The sequence below is a fragment of the Podarcis filfolensis genome (genome assembly GCF_964270895.1).
Source record: "Podarcis filfolensis genome assembly, chromosome: 2".
Classification (NCBI taxonomy): Eukaryota; Metazoa; Chordata; class Lepidosauria; order Squamata; family Lacertidae; genus Podarcis; species Podarcis filfolensis.
Window position 1 is genome coordinate 41,827,056 of NC_139605.1, and position 23,734 is coordinate 41,850,789.

A 23,734-nucleotide genomic window follows, 5' to 3' on the forward strand; every position below is an offset into this window, starting at 1 on the left:
TGGCATTTCTGGAGCAGGTTGGAAAAACTCCTGACTAAAATGCTGATGAGCTGCTTCCATGTCAACACAGCTCAGGCTTTTTCAACCTGCTGCCCTCCCAATGTTTTGTATTACCAGCTCCCACCATCCCAAACATTAGCCATGATAACGGGTGAATATGAGTTGGTAGTCCAAAAAAACAGGAAGGCACTGGGTATGGGGAAAGCTGGCTATGGTCAACTGACAGTAGCTCTGAAAAAAGAAGCATTTTACATAATTTGCTACCTGGTCTTTATCTGGAGAAGCCAGGACTTGAATCCTCTGAATGCAAAGTGTATACTCTACCACTGAACTACACCCCCTCCCCAAAATTCAGATCTCCAGAGTGCCTTTCAATGGCATGGCAAGAACCAAATGATTTTAGGGATTAGGGGTAGACTTTGGCAGAGCCACGCAAACAAGTAGGAGGCTTAAGAGCTAAATACTTGACCAAGGGCTAGCTTGTTTTCACAGCACAAGACCTAGAATATTTAGTGTAAAAATCTGTGGAAAAGACAGAGCATACCTAACTCAGCCACAGAGACAGTCTTAAGAGCTAGGGAGCCTGTGTGTTTAAAATCATGCATGATGAACTAAAGACCACAACTGCTTTTACCATTGCCAATTATGATCCATGTTCAAGATCTCCGTACTACTGTTAGGCACTTTGTTGCCTTATGCTATTTCGAAGTTTCAGTTCCCATTTCAAACAAAAACCACCAGCAGGAATGACATTTGATGCAGGTACAATACAAGTTAGTCCATTTAGACAGACATGAGTCGTGGCAAAACCAAAAAAATACTTAGAAGCCCACCTGAGTTTGTTTTTAACATGCACATTTTATTTCATGAAGCCAACATTCATGGTTTTTAATAAGTTATGGGATACAATATTACAATCTTGCAATTATTCCAGTTTATTCTGCTTTTCCTTATAGTTTACAATGTAGTGAGCATTTCACATTAAGGCACACAGAACAGTAAAAAAAGAAAAGAAAAAAGGATGTCTTGTTACTCTAGCTCCTCCTCCAAGAAGCTGTGCTCAGACCTAGTGCACTGATATACTATTACAAAAATAAAGCTGACCAAGTAGAAATCTTTCTCTAAACAGAGGGAACAAATTTCCATCAAGTCTCTTCTTCCATTAGGCACATTTAAAGCTCTTTGAGAAAGAGAAAATCTGCTAAAAGCCACAGGAGTTTTGTAGTAACCATTAGTTGCATACCTGGAATGTCTTTTGAAATCTGGAACGGCCATGTGCTCATTCCCTTATCCCAAAACAATGAAGGGGATAAACACTTTGTGCATGAACAGGCTCAATAAACTCGCACCATTAGCAGAAACATTCAGAGGTACACTTAATATTGTCTGGCTGACTAGGCTAGTTTTCACATCATCATGATCAGGGACACGATGAGCAAGTCAGAAGCTAGTTTTTGTTACTCAGCTAAGAGCCTCGTGTGCTGGAGATAAACGTCTTTCTAGCATAGCCAAGGTGTGAGCTGCACAAGCATGAATTTTACACCAAGTGCAGAAACAAGCAGGCAACTCTTTGGAGAAACTGAGTTCCTGCAATGTTGCACCTACTGTGTGTCAGCAAAACGCACCTGTGGCAGAATATCAGCTAATTTGGCATCCCGTCAATCACAACAATCATGGTTAAAGTAAGCTAGCATCGTAAGTGTACACAGCAAAAGAGGTAAAGACTTCCAGGAACAGTTTGATACCCCTTGCAGTTTTCATTTTCTGCTAATGTAAACAGCCAAGCTTTCCGTTATGGTGTTTTAGTGTTTAGCTGTAACGCTTGAGAGTTTTCAATGTTACGTTTTTTTAAAAAAAAAATCAAGTATACAAAAGGCACAGTAAGTACCAGTTTTACCTTATTTTCGTTACAGAAGAACTTTAACTGGCAATAGCCAAAGTGATTTTCTACAGCTAAATTTTAAAAGTTTCCAGTCTAAAAAATGTCCATCAAAAGTCAGTAGTTTAAGCTACCCAATTATCAAACACAAATTCCAGTTTAACATGTAAATTCTAAAATCCACAAAAAGGATAGTGACCTTGTTACATGATTGCGTATCGATCCGAAAGGTACATTGGTTTACATTTGTATAGGAGGGATGCTTAAGACAAATAGAACACTTTTAAAAAGTTGCAGAATTTAAGTTGGGGTGTATTAAAAAATGTGTCCTGTATACATGAAGGTATACTCTATTTCTCACAGGAATGCTCACAGTATTGAATTGTTCAGATTTCACTTGAACAGAGCTGAATGTTTTGAAACAATACGAACTTAGGGAACTGTAACGTGGAAGGGGCTTCCAGGAATGTGTTCTTCACCCCACTTCACGGCTAGAATATAGTCACCCTTCTCCTTGACGACGTACTTTACATCGTACTGTTGGTTCCCAAGGTGTTTCACAGATACTTCTTCACAAGGAGTTGTAGGTCCATGGACACCAACTAACAACATATTTGAACCTAAGGCAGAATGAAGAGCGTTACTACCACACCCCAAATTCAAACAGCTCCAATCCAGCTTTACTAAATATTTTGACTAATCAGACTCAAAGTTAAGAGCCTTGCTAGATCAGGCCAAAGGCTCACTTAACCCAGCGCCCTGTTTTTCACCAAACAGGTGCCTATGGGAAGTTGGGATGCAGAATCTGAATTCACAGCACTTTCCCCATTTGAGAGTCCCGTATTTGGGTCCAGAGACATACTGCCTCCCACAGTGGAACACAGCCATTACGGTCAGTAGTCTTTAATAGTATGCTACTCATGGAGGATAATGCTATTTGCAGGGCAAGGTATTTCTGCAGAGAAAAAGCACTGGGCAAAATTCATCAAGTAAACCTTGCTGACTCCTGTGCAAGACAAAGAATTCTAGTTCTTTTCTTAGCAGTTCATCTTTCGATCAGGCTTTCCCAAACTTGTGTCTCCAGCTGTTTTTGGACTACAAATCCCATCATCCCTGACCTGCTAGCTAGGGAAGATGGGAGTTGTAGTCCAAAAACAGACGGGAGACCCAAGTTTGGGAAAGCCTGCTTTAGATGCTCTTAAATGCTTTGTAAAGCGGTGGGAGATCCAACATTCCACTGCCAATGGCAATTGAATACTTTTCTCTGGGGCGAAAGAGGCACTAAAGATTTAGTGGACACTTACAAGGTGGAGAAGCTCAGGTCTTTGGTCACTGGACCAGTAACAGAAACCCACATTTATTTATTTTTTAAAAAAGGAAGTTACCAGCTTTGCTGCAGTCGACAGAAAATGTGTTTTTCTGGCCCACGAAAGCTCTAGAGAGCCCTGCTCCCGTGGAGATCACTCTGCTTGCATCAGATGAAGATCTGGGAATGGCACTATAGCAGGTATCCGTTGTTGACCTGGTCACAGATTCCACCATGATGGAGGATGTTTCATTGGACACACCTGGGCTAACCAGCCGCTGGCCTACAGAGCAAGAAACCAGAGGACAGTTTAAACAGTGTGGCAGTACCCCTGCTGCTAAGTGCAAGAGCAAAATGGCTACCGTCAACTAGATGCCAGTCAAGTCAAAGACACTGTGCCACCTTGGGAAAGTCCATCTCTCTGCACCCACCCTCCCGCTGAGAACACAACCAGGTAGGTAATACTGGCTCACGAGTCTTACCTGTCACTTTTGCTTTGAAAGGGCTGCCGGCTATGTGATTGGGCCCTCCGTATTTAATTCCAATTAAGTAGTTCCCTGGGGCCATAGGTGTGTACATTACATGGTAGCCCTCCAGAGCTTCTTGACAATCCATTTTCACCTTTGACGGCCCCTCTATTGTAACAGCAAGGGTTCCAGGGCCTGCTTTGGTGGTGTCTATAGTAAATGCCGATTGTAAGCCTGGAAAGCAAAGGAGAAATAGGAAGCATGGGTTCCAAGACTAACCGTTTGTCACGTCACACTTTCATGCAGCAATCTTGTTTGCCAAGTATATGTCATGGATACAGCCTCCCACCCCGCAACAATCTGCCATTGCAAATTGTGTATTTTTTTAATAATTTTAAAAAAAAACCCAGACCACTTTCTCAAGAAATACCCAAAGTGAGTCACGACCATGAATCAATCAAAAAAGCAAATACTCCAAAAGATTTAGAAAAAAACTTGTCCCACCTCCTAATAAAAGCGGCCCTTTCTTTGATGTCTTGCGATCACAAATTTCACACTTTCCCATGCTGTTGCACAGGCAAGTGCAGGCACCCCCTACCTGCGGCCCTCCAGATGTTTTGGCCTACAACTCCCATGAACCCTAGCTAACAGGACCAGTGGTCAGGGATGATGGGAATTGTAGTCCAAAACATCTGGAGGGCCGAAGGTTGGGGGTGCCTGGGCAAGTGTGTGAGGACAAGCAAAAAGCAAAACAAAACCTAGAACGATTGATGAATGCTTCTTCTAAGGTGGAATCTACACACATATAAAAATGTTCTGAAAATGCTTTCCTTTAAAGCGTTTTTAAAAATACATTGAATTTTCCATAAGGCTCCCCATTGCCATCTAGTGTCACATTGTACAACGTTTTATTTGCAGCTGTATAGCTGAGTCCTAAGTGCAGCCAGACCATCAGTAAGTAATGTTTGGCTGTGTGGAACCCATTACAGCTTGATCAATAGCAAGGACCCAGCCCAAAATGTTAAGCATCAGCGCTGGCAAATGGGTATGTTGCCGGTAATACTGACAACTCATCTGTCGAATTTCAGTTAATTTCTCCCTCTAAGGGCCTCGGGAGATATAAACAAGCACTACTCCCATGTGACCCACTGAAAACTACACAGGCCAGAGATGGAGAGCCTGTGCCCCCCCCCCCCCGCAAACTGATGTTGTGGAACTCCCAACAACCCCAGCCAACATGACTAATGGACAGGAATGATGCAACTGTGTGATAAACTGCTAAACTGAATTGTTCAAATCAATTCAGCATCCATTTCTGCATTTTCTTGCATATTAGCTTTCCCCTGTTTTAACTGAAATGAACCGAGACCACCACCCATTTCAAAACATATTGGCTGAGCCTATTAAAGGTATAGCCCAATTGTACACACCAGACAGAAGAGTGTTAGCTAGTGAGACAAAGGCAATCTCTGGGTCAAGACCATCCTATTTTTCAGAATTCTAACGCAGAAAGAGGAAACCACTCACCTGTTACGCCACTCTCAAGGCCTGGCCCATAGGCGGTGACAAGAGCTGGGCTATCTGCTTGACCTGGTTCCCCGACTCTAACTTTAAAAGGACTGCCTACCACATGGCTACCGTTGAACTTCACATCAATAGAATGAATGCCGTTTTCACGCGGGATGAACCGAACAGCGTATTTATCTGCAATACATATACAGGCAAATCATCATAAATTTAGGTTGAGAACTTGATGTTAAAAAGCAGAGCACACAGCATCTAAAACTATTTCTATGACTGCCATGTCTGGGCCGTGGGAAGGTGGCACATGGAACATGCCTGAGGAGAAGCAAAGCCTCTGAAATGCAATCCTCATGTGGAGAACATGCATAGGAGTTGGAGCTGTCACCTTAAAATCCATTCTTATTGCTTTAACCACCAGCGTGCTGCAAAATGGTTATCCACTTGCACTGGTAGAAAACTGCATTTCTTTATTATACAGCAAATATTATAATTATAGCACAATTGAGTATAGCTTGTTCCTTTTAATCAGTGACTAGTCTGAAAACTGTCTAGGAAACATAGAATACTAGAATGGTAAATCTGCATGGTTAAAAGTAGCTAGAAATGGCTGTCAAAATGTAAGGCCAATTTAAACAAATTGGCACCAGCATCAGATGAGACCCTGTTGGAATCTACCTACAGGTATACCATGTATTTTCAAAAGTGAAGGATGAGGGGAGAAAGAGTTAACGAAAATGTATAGGGCAGGATGGAAAGACAGGAGCCATTTCAGGTAGCTAGAGTTGAAATATCTACAGCAGGCTTTCTCAACCTCGGCCCTCCAGATGTTTTGGCCTACAACTCCCATGATCCCTAGCTAACAGGACCAGTGGTCAGGGATGATGGGAATTGTAGTCTCAAAACATCTGGAGGGCTGAGGTTGAGGAAGGTCTACAAGTAGGATTATAACTTTTCCTTGGTCCACTATTTAGCTAAAAGTTGTGAAGCAATCTCCCTACTGTGCAGAAAGATGCACATGCAGCCATTCAACTGAGCTATTAGCACATGCAACCTCATGCACACCTCTGTTCACAGGAGGACTTCCTCTCTGCACAAACAAACAACAACTGGGGTTGTGGTAAAGTGCACGTGCCAATTAGCCTTAAAATGGGTTATGCAGAAGTATTTTGTTCAGTACTTCCTTTTTTCCTTTTACCACCAAGGAAGTAGTACTAAACTCCTTTGTGGAACACAGTCCTTTGTACAATAAGCATCCAATCACTGTTGAACATGTTTCTATACTGGCATGAACTGAAACGGCCACCTCCTGTTTAATTATTACAACCATTTTGACTGTTCACATATTTAAAGCAGTTTTGAGTACCAAGTTTACGACACATCCTTACCTTGCTCCAATTCAGAAACATGGCATTCTTCTACGGCTCCAATTGGGCTATGCACTTTAGCGTCAATCTTGCCCTTTGCCCCGTTAAGCCTTATAGCGAAGGATGCTGGCTGGTTAACCTTCAACCCAGACTCCTAACAACGCAATAGTAAGATCCTCACATACATATTGACATTTGACTTGCAAGGAATATATAACAGTCCAGTCCTTTACTGCCTCCAAAATATAGCAGCAGCTTTGCATATTTTGTCTAACACAGAACCAATATTTGACACATGGTAGCCCTGTTATTGCATCACAGAAGTTATGGTCGTGGAAAAACGTTATCAGTCTCACTATTTACAAAAATGTGTCTGACACAAGCACCCTTAACCCTGCTATATGTTATGCTTTTCTCAATTGAGTATTCTCATGTCTTAAAACTAGGAATATTTTTTATTTTTAACTTCCTAGTTCTGAGGGTTCTACAAATAACAACACTTTGGAGGTTCCGAGCCGCAAGGTGGTTAGATTGGTCTCAACTAGGGCCAGGGCCTTTTCAGTACTGGCCCCGACTTGGAACACTCTGTCACAAGAGACTAGGGCCCTGCGGAACTTGACATCTTTCTGCAGGGCCTGCAAGACAGAGCTGTTCTGCCTGGCCTTTGGTTTGGACTCAGTCTGACCCTCCCTTTTGGTTTTGATTTATGGGCTACTACTAAAATGAGGCTGCATTTTAAATGGTATTTTAACCCGTATTTTAATTAACTGTTGTTTTCTCCCCCATTACGTTTTATTGCTAGCCGCCCTGAGCCTGGTTCTGTCCGGGGAGGGTCGGGTATAAATAAATTATTATTATTATTGACTAATTATATTCCTGAACAGCAGTACAATACATTCCCAAAGTGTGGGCTTGGTTAAGTTTGTCTACCCACACACTTTTTCTGATCTGACTATAAATGCGCAAGGTCATCATTTTGCTACAAATGTAGGGTGCCAGCCCAAAAAATCATCAAATGCATCAGCTTTAAAACAAAATGCTTGTGCTGCCCAAATCTTTATGGTTGTCTGGGCTGCATTTGCTTTGCTATACTCCCAAAATCACTTGAAATCTCTTTTCCTAATTGTGTGGCTAACTCATTAACATGCTGCCAAAAACAAATTTAAATATTGCATCTAGAATTAAGCCTGGAGCTTTCTGATTAAGCAAAGCATGATTCACCCTATGCCAGCCAATACAACATTTGGAGATTTCTGTTAACACGCCAGCAAAGGTGGAACCAAAAGCATATATCAGTGCACACCTGCTCCCCAGTAGCAGTCACCACACATACAAAAAACCAGAGTCTCCTGGTGTTATGCATGTGTGATTCCCGCCCCCAGCCTCTGGAAAATTGAAGTTCCATCAGAGAGAGGGTTGCTGGAATGCTGCGCTTTTGCTTTCAGTGCAGAGCTTACCTTAATTTCCACTTAACAGTTTTATCCTCAAGAGAGAAATAAACTGAAACAGGCAGCTAAAATACACCAAGGAAGTTTTTTATGGAGTGCCAAAAGACAACTTTTGTAAAAAGATTACTCCTCCCCCCCCCCAAAAAAATATCAGTTTTATTTCCCTCTTCAGGGTTTAAGTCAGCTGACACCACACATTCTGTCAAGAGTCTTTAAATGAAACACAAGAAAAACATCAGTACCAGCAGCTAATTATCGTCCTTGTAACTCCTTGTTTTAAGTTCAGCTCTGGCTAGAAAGTTACACCAAATGTCAGTCTATAAAACCATAGTTCTGAAAAGCAGTGCAATTTAACTAATACTGCTGGCCTCAAGCTGCAGCAAATCTACACATGATGGGCTGGATGACACTCAATCTGAAACTTCCAGGCTTCTTATTTTAGATTAAAGACAGTCACTTAAAAATATTGCTAGATGCACACCACGGAAAAAGTCAGGACTATGTACAAACTAAAGCAGCTAGAAGTCTGGAATCCACTCAGACTTTGGCTGCTGTTTAAGAATCATTTAAAGTACAAGCTTGTGGTTTTGCAACATCTGCACATGTGTGAATTACTGCTCTGTGCTCACCCCAGAGCCTCATTTGTTCAACCATGTGCATTCTGGGAGCATACGCCAAGCAGAAATGTTGCATGTTAGCCTAACTGCCTTGTCAGCATGCAATCATGCAAGCCAACTTACCCCGCTTAGTATTGCTTCATTGCTGAACGCTGTCATATATAGACAAACCTTGTGAGAAAATTAACAGCAAGGTTTATAGAACTGCTTAGTGCCACTGTGCGGGGAGAATGGAGGCCACAGTTGTTCCTTAGCTGAATAGCACTAGGAAAGAGTCGCCCCTTTTCAGATGCTGTTTCCTAACTTGGAAGGCCTACATGCGTGCCAAGGGATCTCCTCTGAAGAAGTGAAGCTAGTGAGCAAGTAATAATTTTAAGGAGCTTGAGCACAAGGATGGTATCAGCTTGTGGTAGGCTATGGGAGATGCTTCCTTATGTCTCACCTGAAGGCTCATAACAGTGAGCCTACGAGCATCATCGGAAGGAGCAATCACAGGAACCAGGTACGGGCTTTCCGGAATATGCTCATCGTTGAACTTGATGGACACCTCGTAGTTACCTGGAAGAAATAAGAACTTTGCTAAGCAAGGAGGAATTGTTTTCGTGGTGTTTTGCTTCATTTCAACTTGCTAATACTTAAGATATCCATACCAGGCTCTTGAGCAGTGTATGATACACCACACGATCCATCTTTATGGTCTTCAAAAGCAATTTCTGCCTTACTTGGTCCTTCTACTGCAATGGAAAGACCTCCAGCTCCAGCTTCCCTTGTCCAGATGCTGAACTCAGCTGTTAAAAACAACAACCACACCCAGGAATTAGAAGCAGGCAAGTGACCCTCCAATCCCTTTGTGATATGGGGCTCTGCAACACAAGGCAGGGTCACTAGGCTTCCAGAAATGTGTTCTAGTGTTACAAGGTGTAAGCACCCTGTTCCAAGATTACAGCTATCGTCCCCTCTCACTGCAAGGCCCTTAGACCCATGCCCATGTATTCAGATGAAATTTAGTGAAGGTCTTACCTGGGATACCTGCCTCTGCTCTTTCAAGTCCTGGACCGCCAGCTCTGACCTTATTGGCCCCTCCTTCACCAAGCGGCCCAACGGTAAACTGGAATGGACTGCCTGGCACATGCTGTCCTCTGTATTTCACATCAACATTATGGACCCCCATTTCTTGTGGTACAAAGCGGACACAGTACGTGTTTTTATCATGCTCTACTATTTCTGCATCTGTCATTCTCCCAGATGGGCTAGTGACCCGAGCTGACATGTCACCAATGTCGATTTCTAAAAAAAAAGGAACTGACCATTAATGGGGAGCAGGTAGATTTGGTTTCTAAACATCTAAACATTGCCCAGTGCACGAGGGCAGAACTCCCCAGTATTTCAGTTGTTTTGAAACCTTCCCCATAGGAAACCCAGTCACCAAGTTTAGTTGACTATACAACTGAGGTTCTTGGGATCTATTGGAAGTTCCAAAGTCAGCTGCTTTCAGATGTTTGAAATGCCCTCAAACATTACATGCTAAGTGGCCCTTGAGTGCACATTCGTCTATAGATCATACACCAAAACACTTTTACCTGGCAGACATTTGCTGGGAACCTGATGGAACTCAACTTCCCAGAACTGCAACCAGCAAAACATAACTGACGATTAAGTGAGTGCATACCAAGCATTCACCTGTGCATGCAGAGTGTCAGATACATATATTAGGGACGAGCACATACTTATCAGTTCACCTCAAAAACCAAGAATCTTCACAAATCCAATTATTTTGTCACCCACCACCCTTGACAAGCAAGTCACGGTGTCTCCATTGACTGCAGAATGCAGAGTTAAGAGAGCTTGCAGCTGGTAATGAGAAATCAATACATTGCTCTTTGAGCCCCCACTATCCGTTTTTGAAACTATAGAATCTCTCAAATGAAATTAAAAGAGAATACTTCAAAAGCTTTAAGCATATTAAGGGGCTCCCTTTACTTGCAAAATATGGAATTGGGACAGAGCCTCAACTGCACTCACACTGAGTCACAGGCATTCAAGTGTGGGGGATGAGTTAAATTTGAGCCCACTCCCCCCCCTTTTTTGAATGTTTACTTGATCAATGTATACAGCAGATGCACAATTCAGAAAGCAGTCTGCCTCTTTCTGAAGCACTTGACAAATGAATCAAGAATTGAATCACCCAACTTAAGTCCACTTCATCCCCCACACCAGTAACTACTGGGAAGTTAAAAAAAACAACAACAACCTTTTCCTGTTGACAAAAGAGGATGGAATTTTCAGGCATAATAGACTCCTCCCACAACAGAGCAGATCAAATCTACCAAGTTACAGACAAATATGTCCAGGAAGGGTTGTGCTTAAGATTCTTTGAAGTTCTCTTAAAGGAAAGGAAAGGAAAGGAAAGGAGAAAGGAAGCAAGGAAGAAACTAATTTTATTTGGGAACAGAGTTGGATTTAGTGCAGTGAACATCACCCTTTCTGAGAACTGATAGGAATTGGAATTCAACAATATCTGGAGGGCCACAGGCTCCATTACTGACTGAGGGATTGTTACAGGTTTTCGTAACAAATACTTTTGCTGCTTACTTGCCATGCATTGTGCCTTAAAGCAGATTTTACTGAAGTATGTAATGCAGTTATAGAACAACCTCAGTACTACAACGTACCCACTACCCCTAAGGAGCCAGGTATGTAATACATCTGTAGATCCCATAGAAGGACTGATTGGAAACACTGTTGTCTGGTGTTGGCTGGGTTTTTTGTGAAACTAGGACACCAAGATTCTCTCAATTGAGTCTGGCAGTTTTCCTTCTGCTCAACACACAGGAAAGTGGGAATGAACTGGTGTGAAACACGGGACAATCTCTCCAGACATATAGCCATTTGGAACCATGTAACTATGAGAAGGCAATAGGGGGAAAGAAAGGAAGAGAAGACAGGAAGACCAAGATTGATTAGAGCAGCAGAGAAAGAGACAGAAACAGACGTCAGAATATGTATTAAACTGAAACGGCATGCTGAATATATTCTGTATATTAGTGCATTCTATGAGCAAGATAGCATTTATTCTTTAACCAGCCAATTATTTTATGTGTCTCCCCCAGTTAGATCCACATGATACAGATCTCTATAGCAGCGACTACGCTCCTACCCTTCTAAAAATATGGCTGAAGGTAACTCAAGCATTACAGTACTCAAGGACAACCTTCTGAGATCATCCTAACACCCGTACTTCACACATAGCATGAATGAATGAATTCCCAGAACAGAATTTTTGGGCATATTGTTCTTCATCCAGTACTGCTGTGCTACAGTGAGTTAAGCCATGGTTTGGCTTAACATGTAGCCCAAACTCAAGCTCATGGTTTGTTTCCTCTAGACAAACCATAAACTGTGAAACCAGGAATAAACCTTGGTTAATAAAACAAATCTGGGTTCAGCCATGTGCTAAGTCAAATTGTGGCTTAGACTCAAGTAGATTGGCAGCAGGAGGAAGGTCTAAGAGGCAAAAATAATTGTATCATTTTGAATAGCCTGTGCATTCACCTTAAGTCCAGGTTTGGCTTAGCATTACACTGTGAACCAGGTCACTTGTTATGAGAACTGAGTCAGTGGGTGATGTGCTAGAAAGCAAAATTGAAATGCCACGGCTGCTTCATGGGGCCTAGGAAGAAATGGGCGTGAGTCCTACCATGCAAACAATGCCTTCCCTGATCTCTAGAATTATTTGGATAACATTCCATTTTTAAATCTGATTGCAAAGAATGCCCAGAAGATTCAATGGCTTATTGGTTTATGGTTTCCAAAACAGTAAATGTATTAGTAGAACTAACTTACCTGGAATTTTTAAGTTAAGATCACACAAGCTTCCAACCGTGGCCACAGAAGGAGCCCGCCGAGTACGTGTAATGCTTTCCTTCACCCTTCCTTCCCCACTTATTTTCACAGTGAATGGGCTCCCTGTAGTTAGTAGAGACAAAACAACATTGAGTTCGATCTATCAGTACAGAAGCATAAAGAATTTCACAGGAAATAAAGTAGCATATCGTCTACTAATAGTTATTTCCACTACCATCTTAGAATTCTTTCCCACTGAGGAAGGCTGGACCGCTGCATTGTTAACTAAGCACATGAAGCATAAGACTTATCAGCGATGACCATCAAGGAAGTCCCATCTTCCTACACAGGTTAACTTGCTATTTACACACATTCAGCTTTACATGCTTCACGAATTTTAAATTAAAGGCGGGGCAGGTGTCCAGGGAAAAAAAGGCTTTGGCAATCCCACCCACCTATGACCCCAATGTATTTTGACTATACATGATTTTGGCTTTGCAAGCTACACCCTAGAACACAACCCCCATGTAAGTTGAGAGTCACCTGCACCAAACGAATATTCTAGTTTGAGTAGCAAAGAGATAAGTGTTACACTGCAGCAGGAGACAGCCCCTCAAACAAAAGCATCTTCAAGGTGCGCAAGAAGTTTATTATCCTGCCTTCCAAAATTTAGCAGTCAAGCTTCTTCAGGCATTTTCAGAACATGAAGGCCCTGGTGGGAAGCCTAGATAGTGTCCTATAGACTCTGCACTTATTACAAGAGGTTGGCGCTGATGGGGAAGTGGACCAGCAATGGCTCGCTTGCGTAGGCTTCTTTTCTCTTACCTGGGATGTGCTCATCAGCAAACTTAGTAGATACTATGTAGACACCAGGTACAGTTGGAAAGTACGAAACTCTGCAAGTTCCATCCTCTAGATCTTCTGTCTGGATATCTACTTTGCTAGGTCCTTCAACTGCCAGCGATATCCCACCATAACCTAGAAAAGAAAGCAGCTGGGGTGAGTGCAAGCAGTTGTGAAGAGCTCCAATGAGCACTGCCTAAATCTTGATGGACGGCTTTACGGATTGCAGTCATTGTATATTAACCATTACAAGTGAGCCAGCCATTTCAGCTCATGGTCACATATGGGATTTTGCTTGATAAGCTGCTTGTAGTATAGACCTGTGAGTTTCAACCTATATAAATTTGCAGATTGACAGAGCATCCAAACCTGTTCTACATCATGGCAACCACAATTTACAAGTCAGAGGCAATTTTGTTCTGCTCAGTTGCTGTGATGATCAGAGAACGGCAACAGCAGATCAACCACATCACAGGTGGGCAACCCGCAGCCCACAGGCATCCCTTAGATACTCTCTGGCAGCCCAGGAATCCCAGTACTGACCTGCATCTCTTGTATCTACAATGAAGTCACACATTTCAAACGTGCGTCCTTCGACCAAGCCACGTCCAGAAACCCTTGCTCTGCTCGCATCACCAATCTCAGACTGGACCACCATAATGGACACCGGACTGTTGGGGACATGGCTCCCATTCTTCATAATACTGACCAGGTGCTCTCCCACCTCCCGTGGAATGAATGAGATACCTGCCAGACAGAGGTTAGCAGCAAGACAAATTTGTAACTTCACACTTTATCTTTTTGCCCCCCTTCCTCCACACACATTGTCAAATCACAATACAGAACTGGAAGATAGGTAAAGGTAAAGGTAAAGAGACCCCTGACCATTAGGTCCAGTTGTGACCCACTCTGGGGTTGCAGCGCTCATCTCGCTTTACTGGCTGAGGGAGCCGGCGTACAGCTTCCAGGTCATGTGGCCAGCATGACTAAGCTGCTTCTGGCGAACCAGAGCAGCGCACGGAAACGCCGTTTACCTTCCCACCGGAGCAGTACCCATTTATCTACTTGCACTTTGACGTGCTTTCGAACTGCTAGGTTGGCAGGAGCAGGGACCGAGCAACGGGAGCTCACCCCGTCGTGGGGATTCGAACCACCGACCTTCTGATCGGCAAGTCCTAGGCTCTGTGGTTTAACCCACAGTGCCACCCACATCCCTGGAAGACAAATATTATTTGTGGCATCAAAATCCTACTCTAGCCACAAATTAAAAGTATTATTTGATTCCAACCGTGGCCCAGGCTCACAAGCTTCCCAAGAGCACCCTGCCAGCACCACACAACCAATACAGCAGCCTCCCTAGAAGATGATTAAGACTTACCAATGTGGTTATTGGGTAGCCTTTTCAGAAGACAAGGTTCATCTCGGCCAGATGGGGCTTTAATACTGGCTGTCAAGAGGCTAAGATCAGTCTCATTAATGTCTAACAGGAAGTCAGCAGCAGAGCCCAGTTTAACTTGAGATTGCTTCCTATTGTCATCTTTAAGAAGGAAAATTTCCCATTAGGACTTTGGATTAAAACACTACTAGGTATTAACATTACTGGATCTTAACATTCTGGGCAAACCATCCAAATTCCTCTCCACTTAAATTTACAAAGAAAGCATCGATGAGAATCAGAAGACATGTGTGCTGCTTACATATGCAAATTTATGCTCCACGAAACCAGGACTCTAGTGGACAGTAACTGGACAACACTTGACAGCTCAGAAGTTATTGCAGGGAGCCTTTTGTTTCTGCAGTTCATACTAAATTACTGGGCAAAAGCCAGCTAAACACAACATGACTTCATCACACAGCATGGTTAAAAACAAGTTGTCAGTTCTCCGTCTGCAGTCCACACAGAGTATGAGTAATTTTGTAAACTTTGTAAATATGTAAATTAATGCTAAATGCAATGGATTGCAAACACAAAGCTTTTAGGCCCATCGTAGCTGTTTCAAGTGCTCCTCGTACCTGTGATTTTGGCAGTGAAAGGGCTTCCTGGGATGTGTTTGTCATTGTATTTGACTAATATACTGTAGTTTCCTGGAAGAGTTGGCAAGTAAGTCACGGTGCAAGTGCCATCCTTGTTATCAATGCAACTGATCTCTGCCTTGGAGGGACCTTCAATTGCTAGGTCCAAGCCACCTGTCACGGAGAAAAAAGTGTCACGGAGAAAAAAGTGCCACAAGAATTCTCAAACTTACATTTTTCAAGACATGGTCTGAAATAAAAATCAGTGAACTTCAATTAAGAACCAAGTTGCAGTTCCAGATGTGGGGAGCCCTGCTTGGATTGAGTACCACGGCTAGCCCTCTGAAGATTTCATTTGTCATATTCAAGTGATCTTCAAAAATGTTTTATTGGGAGTGAAAGCAAGCAAATTTGAATTAAGGGGAATTAAGTCTGTGTCAAACTGACTGTGATCAGCTCTGAATTTCCTGCTGCAAACAAGGGGATGGACTACAAGGGCAGTAAGACGCTGGGTCCCAACACTATGGCTCTATACAGAAACATCTACGTTTCTCCTAAAGGAGGGTTCAGTGTCCAGAATCGTATTTGGATTTGCAGGTACACATCCAAGCTCAGCCACAAAGCTCACTTCGTGGCTTTGGGTAGCTCTCAGCCTAACCCATCATTAGGGTCACCATAATGTTAGATGGGACAGTTGTAACACATCATGTAATCTGCAAAATGCTTCAGAAGTACCATCTGTTAGTGATGCTATGTTGAACCACGCACTGGTATATTTATGGATCCCTAAAGTTACTGGGGAAACGAAGAAAATGATGAATTATTTCTATTCGCCCTCTATGAAGTCTGATTACAGAATCCGCCTCGGAATTTAAATTTTGGGGCATGCTTACATGGAAGTTAAATATTGCACCAAAAAAATCAAACAGGATTCATGTCAAGTAAATTCTTCAGAGACTACGGAATAGACCACTTACCCTCACCAGCATCTTCTGTGACTATGGTAAAGGTTGCTGGCTTGTTTGCTACACCATAGACAAGGCCAGGTCCATAAGCAGTTACGTTTCCACTGTTGGGATAGTTCACATAGAACTGTAGAGGGCTCTCTGCAAAGGTTGAAAAACTATGCATAAACACACTTGAGATAGGATATTTAAATTATTTCAACATCTTTTTGTACATCTCTCCAAAGAGAACGAATATAAATTTGTGTGTTTACTCAGCAATTTAATACGTCTTAAGCTTGCACACACAATTTTTTTTCAGTTCTTCCCTATATTCCATTCCATATGACAGAGAATGCTATGTATTAAGACCCCTGCTATATAAGACCAAGATCTTATATCCAGCATCCATTTGCCACAGTGGCTAACCAGATGCTTATCTAGGAAACCCACAAGCAGGAGGACATGGGGGCAATCGCTCTCTTGTGCTGCAGTTGTCCAGCCATTTATATATGGAGGCATGATGCCTCTGATGCTGGAGAGCCTTGCAAGAAATTAAATGCAAGATCCACTGTCAATCATGAGCATTTAGGAAAGTTTTCAAGCATCCTGCTCAGTTCCAGTAACTTTATCCTCCTCTGATTTCAGTGTTTCACTGGTTTCCATTTAGGTTTCACATTTATTCACCGCCCCAAAGTGTACTAGAGCACTCTAGAAAGCCTACTACTGCAAATAATGAACATATGCAGCACCCAACCCTCCACCAAAGTCTCCCACAGGAATTTGCCTTACACCTCCCAGCTTATACATCCACACAACAGGGACTCCAACCGTCCCGTGCAGTTGCTTTCTACCAGCAAGCAAACAGCAGGTCCTCAGTCATGCCCATGTAAAGGATCCTATTCCTTACAAATTTATCAACTGGTTGCTGCCAGTGAAGTTTGAGTTTGCCAGAGGTTCACTAAGCCAGTCATCACGGAGCACATAAAAAAAGCCAATGCTATTTTTTTTATAATAAAAAAAGTCCAGATTTATGCAGAGACTGTTCTTGTGGCTGGGACTTAACTGGCGCTTCTATTTCTAGCTCTGCCACAGGCTTCAAAGCTGAAATAGCTGAATGTGTCCCTGTCCCCAAAAAGCTATGAGCCGGCTCCAGTTTGTCTGGATGTGCCCCAGTTCAAGGAACAAAAAGCCCCTTTTGATATGGGAAGAAACCTGCAATGCCGCATCCAAGAGTAGATAGGGAGCTGTACACACAGGTAGCATGGAACAGGACATCCACCTCTTTCTGTTTTATTTATTTAGAAAGCTGCTTAGTCACAAAACTCTTAAGTGATGTAATAAAAATTATTTGAGCAGTAGCACTACAGGTGCGGAAAGGCACCGAGAGTGACCCCCGAAGCACCAGCATGCCAAAGAGGAAAAATATCCATGCAGAATTCTTGGTTGTATCAATCCCAGTAAGCCAGGAGAATATGTATGCAAAAGCTGAACTACCAGGGATTTGTCCATTTTCCCAGATAAAATTAATTGAAAATTCTTGCCAAGTAGTAAACCTTAAGCTAGCTAATAGTGTTGGCTTAAGAGAGGAGGCGGGGGAGGGGGGGAAGCCAGATGGATTGTATTCAGCTTTCATTTTTACAACTTCTCAATGAAGACGATGCATGTGTGTCAGCCAGCAAAAGTGGCGCAGGCAGTCAAAACTGGCAGTGTAAGTACTTCACTAGGAAATTGGGCTGAGCTCTTTATAGCTTGATCCTTTCCACAGATTATAGTTTAAGCAAAGGAGGCCTAATATTTTACACATGCATTTCAAAACTTTTTCTCAATTCTAGTTGTAGTACCTCCTCACTAAAATAAGTTAATTGTAAGTTCCAAGCTAACTGCAAAAGTAAGGCCACAAAACTCTGTCCACAAAAGCCAAATCTGTTTTAAGTCTGGCACAGGCTGTAAACCCACTAAGAATTCCTCCTGCCTTCACTCAGCTGCCATCGCCATACAAGACATGCAATAAACCCTAGACCAAGGCAACTCATAGGACTGAAGTGTCCACAATTGAAGAAAAAGTGTGAATAAATGAAGCCCTCAACAACGGCAAATGCAGCAAATCAACAAGAGCTGAGTTCTTGTAACATAACGTAGTGCTGATTTGAGATCAGCTGGCACTCACCTGGAATATGACTGCCCATGTATTTGATATGCATTTCATGCAATCCAACCTCAACAGGGGCATAGCTGACGGTTACAGTGCCATCCTTGTTATCAACAATATCTGCTGGTGCAGTCTTCCCCGAGGGCATGTGAACTTCCCCTGAAAACACAAGGCTCAAACTGAATTCAAACTGCACAATACTTCAAAAAGCAAAGCCATGTGTTTTGGTGTTTTCACACTCAAATCCGCATGGTATTGGGGCCCTCCTTTCACTCATATAAACAGGGGAGGGGGAGGTTATACAAAGGTGCAAAGGTTTCCCTGCATTTCTTTGAAAGCACTTCCAAAAATTCTCCTGCATTAAGGCTTGGAGATCCATTTACTCTTCTGATAATGACCAGAATATAACATGCTAATATTCTTTAACACAAGTCGTGTCCTTGAAGGTTGGCTTAGACAGACAAAATCCATAAAGCCATCAAGGTCTGGTGGCATCTACAACTCTCTATAGAGTTTGCCATGGCCGGCCAAAGCTGACTGTTTTCTTTTTTTTTTTTTAATATAAATATTTATTAGATTTTCCAATTTTATGCAAACACAAAAAGAAAAAGAAAAATATTAAAAACAAGTCAATTTCAGTAACAATTTTTCAATAACATGTTTCTTTGACTTCCTCATACCTCCCCTTCTTGTTTTCTATTTCAAATTGTTAATCCAGCAAATCCTAATCTCTTAACATTTCTTTTAATTAACACCTTATTTCCCAATCAACTTTTTAAATTTTATGACTTAAACAATTTTAATCCCTATTATCTTTATCATAGCAGCTAGAAACCACAAAAATTCAATCCAGCATCTTTTCAGAGTTCATTAATTTTGTAATATTTCTGTAAATAATCCTTAAATTTCTTCCAATCTTCTTCTGCCGACTCTTCTCCCTGGTCGCGGATTCTGCCAGTCATTTCTGCCAGTCCCATACAGTCGATCAAAGCTGACTGTTTTCAAGCTCAGGACCGCAATACCTCAAGGACAGCCTTTCCCCATATGAACCTACCCGGACCTTGCAATCATGATCAAAGGCCCTCCTCTGTGTGTCTCCTCCATAAGAGATCTGGAGGGCAGCAACATGAGAAAGGCCTTTCCTGCAGTGGCTTTCCACTTGTGGAATGCTCTTCCCCAGGGAGGTTCGCCTGGCACTTTCATTGTAACACCTTCAGACACCAGGGGAAAATGTTCCTCTTCAACCAGACTTTTGGCTAATTAAACAATCTATGGCCTTTTAAACAGTGTAGGGGTGGGGTATTATTATCAGGCGCTTTGGTTTTAGCATTTTGTGCAAGGCTTTTTCTTGTTTTTGTTGTGAACAGCCCTGAGATCTATGGATGAAGGGTGGTATTCAGATTCAATAAATAACAATAATGAATTGCTATGGTATATATTTTTGTTTTTTTATATTGTGAACCGCTCCATGATCCTCGGATGAAGGGCAATATAGAAATTCAATAAATAATAATCGAAGGCCCCAATGAATAGCTGTTGCTCTGGATGATGCTTAAGAGCAGATTAAATAGACTTGCGCAGTGGGGCACAAGGACAGGACAATCATGGCTACTCTAGGAGAGCTTCATTTTTATCTCCTCCCAGCTCTGCTAAGGCCAGACAATAGCGCAATCTTTTTGGAATATTATATTGCAGGGTGAAATCTATGCTTCTATTACAATGTATTACAAAGCTAAACTACTGAGCCATGCAAGGGGCACTCATAAGACAGGTGGGGGCAAGATATTTTCCTTGACATTAACTAAGCGATGGAGACTCTGTGGCTCTCCAGATGTTGCCTCTAACCCACATCAGCCCCAACCAGCTGTCAGGGACTGTGAGAGTTAAGAGCCCAACATCTGGAGGGCCACAGGGTCCTCACCACTGCTTTAAAGAGAGTCATCAACTGTGTGCTGAAAGCTTGTTTACCAGTTATTTCTCCTTTTCTTACTGCGAAAGGAATGACCATATCAAAGGGCTTAAACCCAAGACCATTCATGTCACCATCAGGAACATAAGCTTCTTCTGTGACCTATTGTAGAAAAAAAGTTATTGTCATTTTAGGAGTTCTAGCACAAAACAGTTTGCTTAGCTATTTTTGATCAGTCCAGACAGTTGCATCCAGAATGAAGACACCACTCAACTGCAGACTGTTGACCACCACACAAAGCTTTGCTCCCATTCATTGTTTAACGTGAAAAACATTCAGAAGAGAGTTTTAAAAACATACAAAATGGAAGAGTAAAAGATGCAAGGATAGCTCCGTCCAAAGGAACACTGAAGCTGGCTATGGTCTGGAAGAAAGTTGTGGTTTTTTAAAGCAGAAGAGAAACCAAAACAAAGCCAGAGCAACATGGTCAGTGACAATACTCTAGGAAGAAGCCGTTCACCATCTGAAGTCAAGAAGAAAATAGCTCCCTAAGGACAAAGTACCACAGATGCACCGTTTAAAATGATTGTGATGTTAAGAGTTGTTAAATATATATATATATATGAAGGAAGGTTCTGAATCAAACCCAAGTTGCCCCAAAGTAGCTTTTTGATCACCAGTAAGATATGACAAGAAAGCAAGCTTAAACAGACCCAAGAGGCAGGATGTCAACTCTTGCATGGAACACGGAAGACAGTGTAAAAAAACAAAACTAGGTACCCAGGGATGGAATCCAGGGGGACATGCTGCATTTAGTGGCTCCTGAGACAACACTGCAACTTCATCTGCATCTGTAGCCTAGTTAGTGGCAAAAGGCAAGGTATAGTTTTAAAAACCCTCTTCATTCATAGAGCTTATAAAAAACATCGCAACTTAAGAGGTACATATGAAAGCAGCTACACCAGAAGCAGAATGCAAGGGTTCCATGGCACTTCCAAGCTAGCCACCTTCCCTCTCTTCCACATGAAACGAGAATGTGCCCCAAAGCCCTTTGTGACGGAACTCCATTCTTGCGCAATCACTCTGTGTTGGGCTGACTTCTTGCTCACAGTTCCCAACTAGCTGGGACCACAACGGCGAAGAGCCCTGAACAAGGGGGAAAGTGGTACAACAGCACATCTGAACAGAAGAATGGTATCCGACACTAGGGTTTTGTGAGGTAGTATTTCTCATAGCCGAAAAAAACACTGCTTTGTCCACAAGAACCACATAGGCAAAACACTCACCTCACTCCAAATGCTAATTTAGGCTGCAATCCTAGCGCCACTTACCTGTGAGTTTGTCCTACTGAACTCAACAGAACTTTCTTCTCATTACTCTTGATAAAGATTGGACTAACAGGCTGCAAACGACTGTGTCAAACTTCATGTGACTTATTAAAGCTAACGTGCTCACTACTTATCAGTCTACTCTTAAGTTCACGCAAAGGGTTTCAAAACCAAAAGCCAGGTATCTTACCATGACAGTGAAGGGGCTGTTTGGAATGTCCACGCCACCGAAGCGGACATGAATTACATAGGTTCCTGGTTTAGCAGCTGTATAATAGATGTCATATGTTCCATCCTCGTTTTCAATGACCTCTGCTTCAACTTCTGTACCCTCTGGTGTCAGGACAGTGCACGTCACTTTGCCCTTGCCTGCAGATTTAGCATCAACCACAAAGCCTACTTCCTCTCCTGACTTCACTGTGTCTGCAATGCCAGGACCTAGGAGATAAATGGTATGGTGAGCATCAGGGCAGATTCTCATATCTTCTGCCAAGAAAGTCCTGTGCAGTTTCCTTTTGGACACCTGCATTATGAAACACACAACAAGTTAATCCAAACTTCTGCAGACAAGCAAGCCTAAACCAGGCTTTTGTCATGAAACCTTTGCAAACCACCCCAGCCATAGCGCAAGGTCCCCTGGGTGCATGTGGAGGTGGATGAAGGGAGGAAGAGATTCAGTTGCACCTCCAGCTCCATTTCTCCTTTATCTGGCACTCGTAACACATCAAAAGCATTTTTCACACAAGACAGCAATGTTTTACAGATGAGAATTTTTATCAGGGTACCACAGCATACTTTGATAAGGAGAGGTCTGTAAGTTTGTAAACACTGAAGTAGTTTGGCTTAACTTTAAAGGAGCCCTGCACGATTTGCCATCTGCATGAGCAACACAAAGCTTTATTCATGCAGAAAGCATGATGCTTGTTGTCAGCTTTCAAACGACAGGTTGCTGTTTGTAAGGTGGGGAGTGTGAAAAGAAGTAGGTGGCTATTGCAGCAGAGACAGCTGCTCTTTCCCTTGAAGCCCACTGTGCCCCCTTAATGCCTTTAAACAACCAGAAGATGTCACGACATAAACCCTACCAGAAACGGACCGCTGTGGATCAAGGCAACCGTGCAGTCACTCCTTTGGTGCAAACATGGTCTTTCCCTGCAGTCAACCCTAGGCTCTAGCATTAGAGCTTTGCTTCAGGCTGTAATGGATGCTTTCCTAAGAGACTGGCATGCTTACCAACACTTCCACATTCTTTGTGCTTGAAATATGCCTATTGGGGGCCCACGGTTGGCATCTGGCCACAGGCTCCACTCTGAACTAATTCTGCAGCAGACTTTTGGGCTCAACATATTCTTGCATCAAGCTGCAGTCACCAAGGGGAATCACTGTGCATGGTGAAGGGGTGCACAGCTCAGTGGTAGAGCATCTGCTTTGCATGCAGAAGGGCTCAGGTTTAATCCCTGGCATCTCCAGGTAGGGCTGAGAAGGCCCTTTACATGAAACCACTGTCAGTCAGTGTAAGGCAAAACTAAGCCAGATGAACCAAAAGTCAGACCTAGTGCAAGGTATTTTGTTTGTTTAAAGGCTGTACATCAAAATGCTATCTTGGGACAAATGCAGATTTTAAAAGTTACTGTTTAAGTATGTGTGCTGATCATATAGGGCAGGTAGCCCATTTCACTTCAATATATCTGTACAAAGGCTTTTAGGAGAGCAGTTTGCATAGTTTGCCCGACTCCAGTACTCTTATAAAACACTTGCTTAGTGAGAAAACAGAACGAATTTACCTGTTGCCTGACACTTGCTAGCATCTCCTGCTGGTGACACACGAATTCGGTATGGAGAAAGGGGGATATCATCCCCACCGTATTTAATGCCAACTGAGTAGCGACCAGTCTTGTCAGGGAGGTAAGTGACTGCATAAGTGCCATCTTGGTTGTCTTGGACGTCAACCCTCTTTGGTTTGCCTTCTTGGTCCTGAATGCCAGAAGCGAAGCCACAATCAGCAAGAAAGCCTCAATCACAAAGAAGACGCAGAGCGTAAGCTCTAAGAACAGCAGGTGTTCAGGTTTACATCTACCCTGAACTTGACAGTTTCTATAA

At 42.7% G+C, this 23,734-nt stretch overlaps 1 protein-coding gene across 5 annotated transcripts in view; it reads right to left on the bottom strand.

The window, feature by feature from the left end:
- Positions 1-838: 838 nt before the first annotated feature.
- The window catches only part of FLNB (filamin B), an 83,658-nt gene continuing 60,762 nt past the window's right edge, over positions 839-23,734 (bottom strand). For 2 of the 5 annotated variants that reach the window (XM_083602823.1, XM_083602824.1), the window contains 19 exons: positions 23,419-23,608; positions 21,828-22,075; positions 21,090-21,167; positions 20,369-20,471; positions 18,419-18,559; positions 16,282-16,410; positions 15,305-15,478; positions 14,670-14,828; positions 13,835-14,038; positions 13,274-13,426; positions 12,449-12,571; positions 9,626-9,892; positions 9,256-9,393; positions 9,048-9,163; positions 6,562-6,694; positions 5,180-5,356; positions 3,668-3,886; positions 3,265-3,468; positions 839-2,499 (listed from right to left, as the gene is read on the bottom strand). In XM_083602823.1, the coding sequence (XP_083458949.1) occupies positions 2,312-2,499; positions 3,265-3,468; positions 3,668-3,886; positions 5,180-5,356; positions 6,562-6,694; positions 9,048-9,163; positions 9,256-9,393; positions 9,626-9,892; positions 12,449-12,571; positions 13,274-13,426; positions 13,835-14,038; positions 14,670-14,828; positions 15,305-15,478; positions 16,282-16,410; positions 18,419-18,559; positions 20,369-20,471; positions 21,090-21,167; positions 21,828-22,075; positions 23,419-23,608 (3,144 nt within the window). In that variant the 3' untranslated portion in view covers positions 839-2,311. Of the gene's footprint in view, positions 2,500-3,264; positions 3,469-3,667; positions 3,887-5,179; positions 5,357-6,561; positions 6,695-9,047; positions 9,164-9,255; positions 9,394-9,625; positions 11,509-12,448; positions 12,572-13,273; positions 13,427-13,834; positions 14,039-14,669; positions 14,829-15,304; positions 15,479-16,281; positions 16,411-18,418; positions 18,560-20,368; positions 20,472-21,089; positions 21,168-21,827; positions 22,076-23,418; positions 23,609-23,734 lie in introns of those variants that run through there. The other 3 variants (XM_083602826.1, XM_083602825.1, XM_083602827.1) reach the window with 2 other exon arrangements.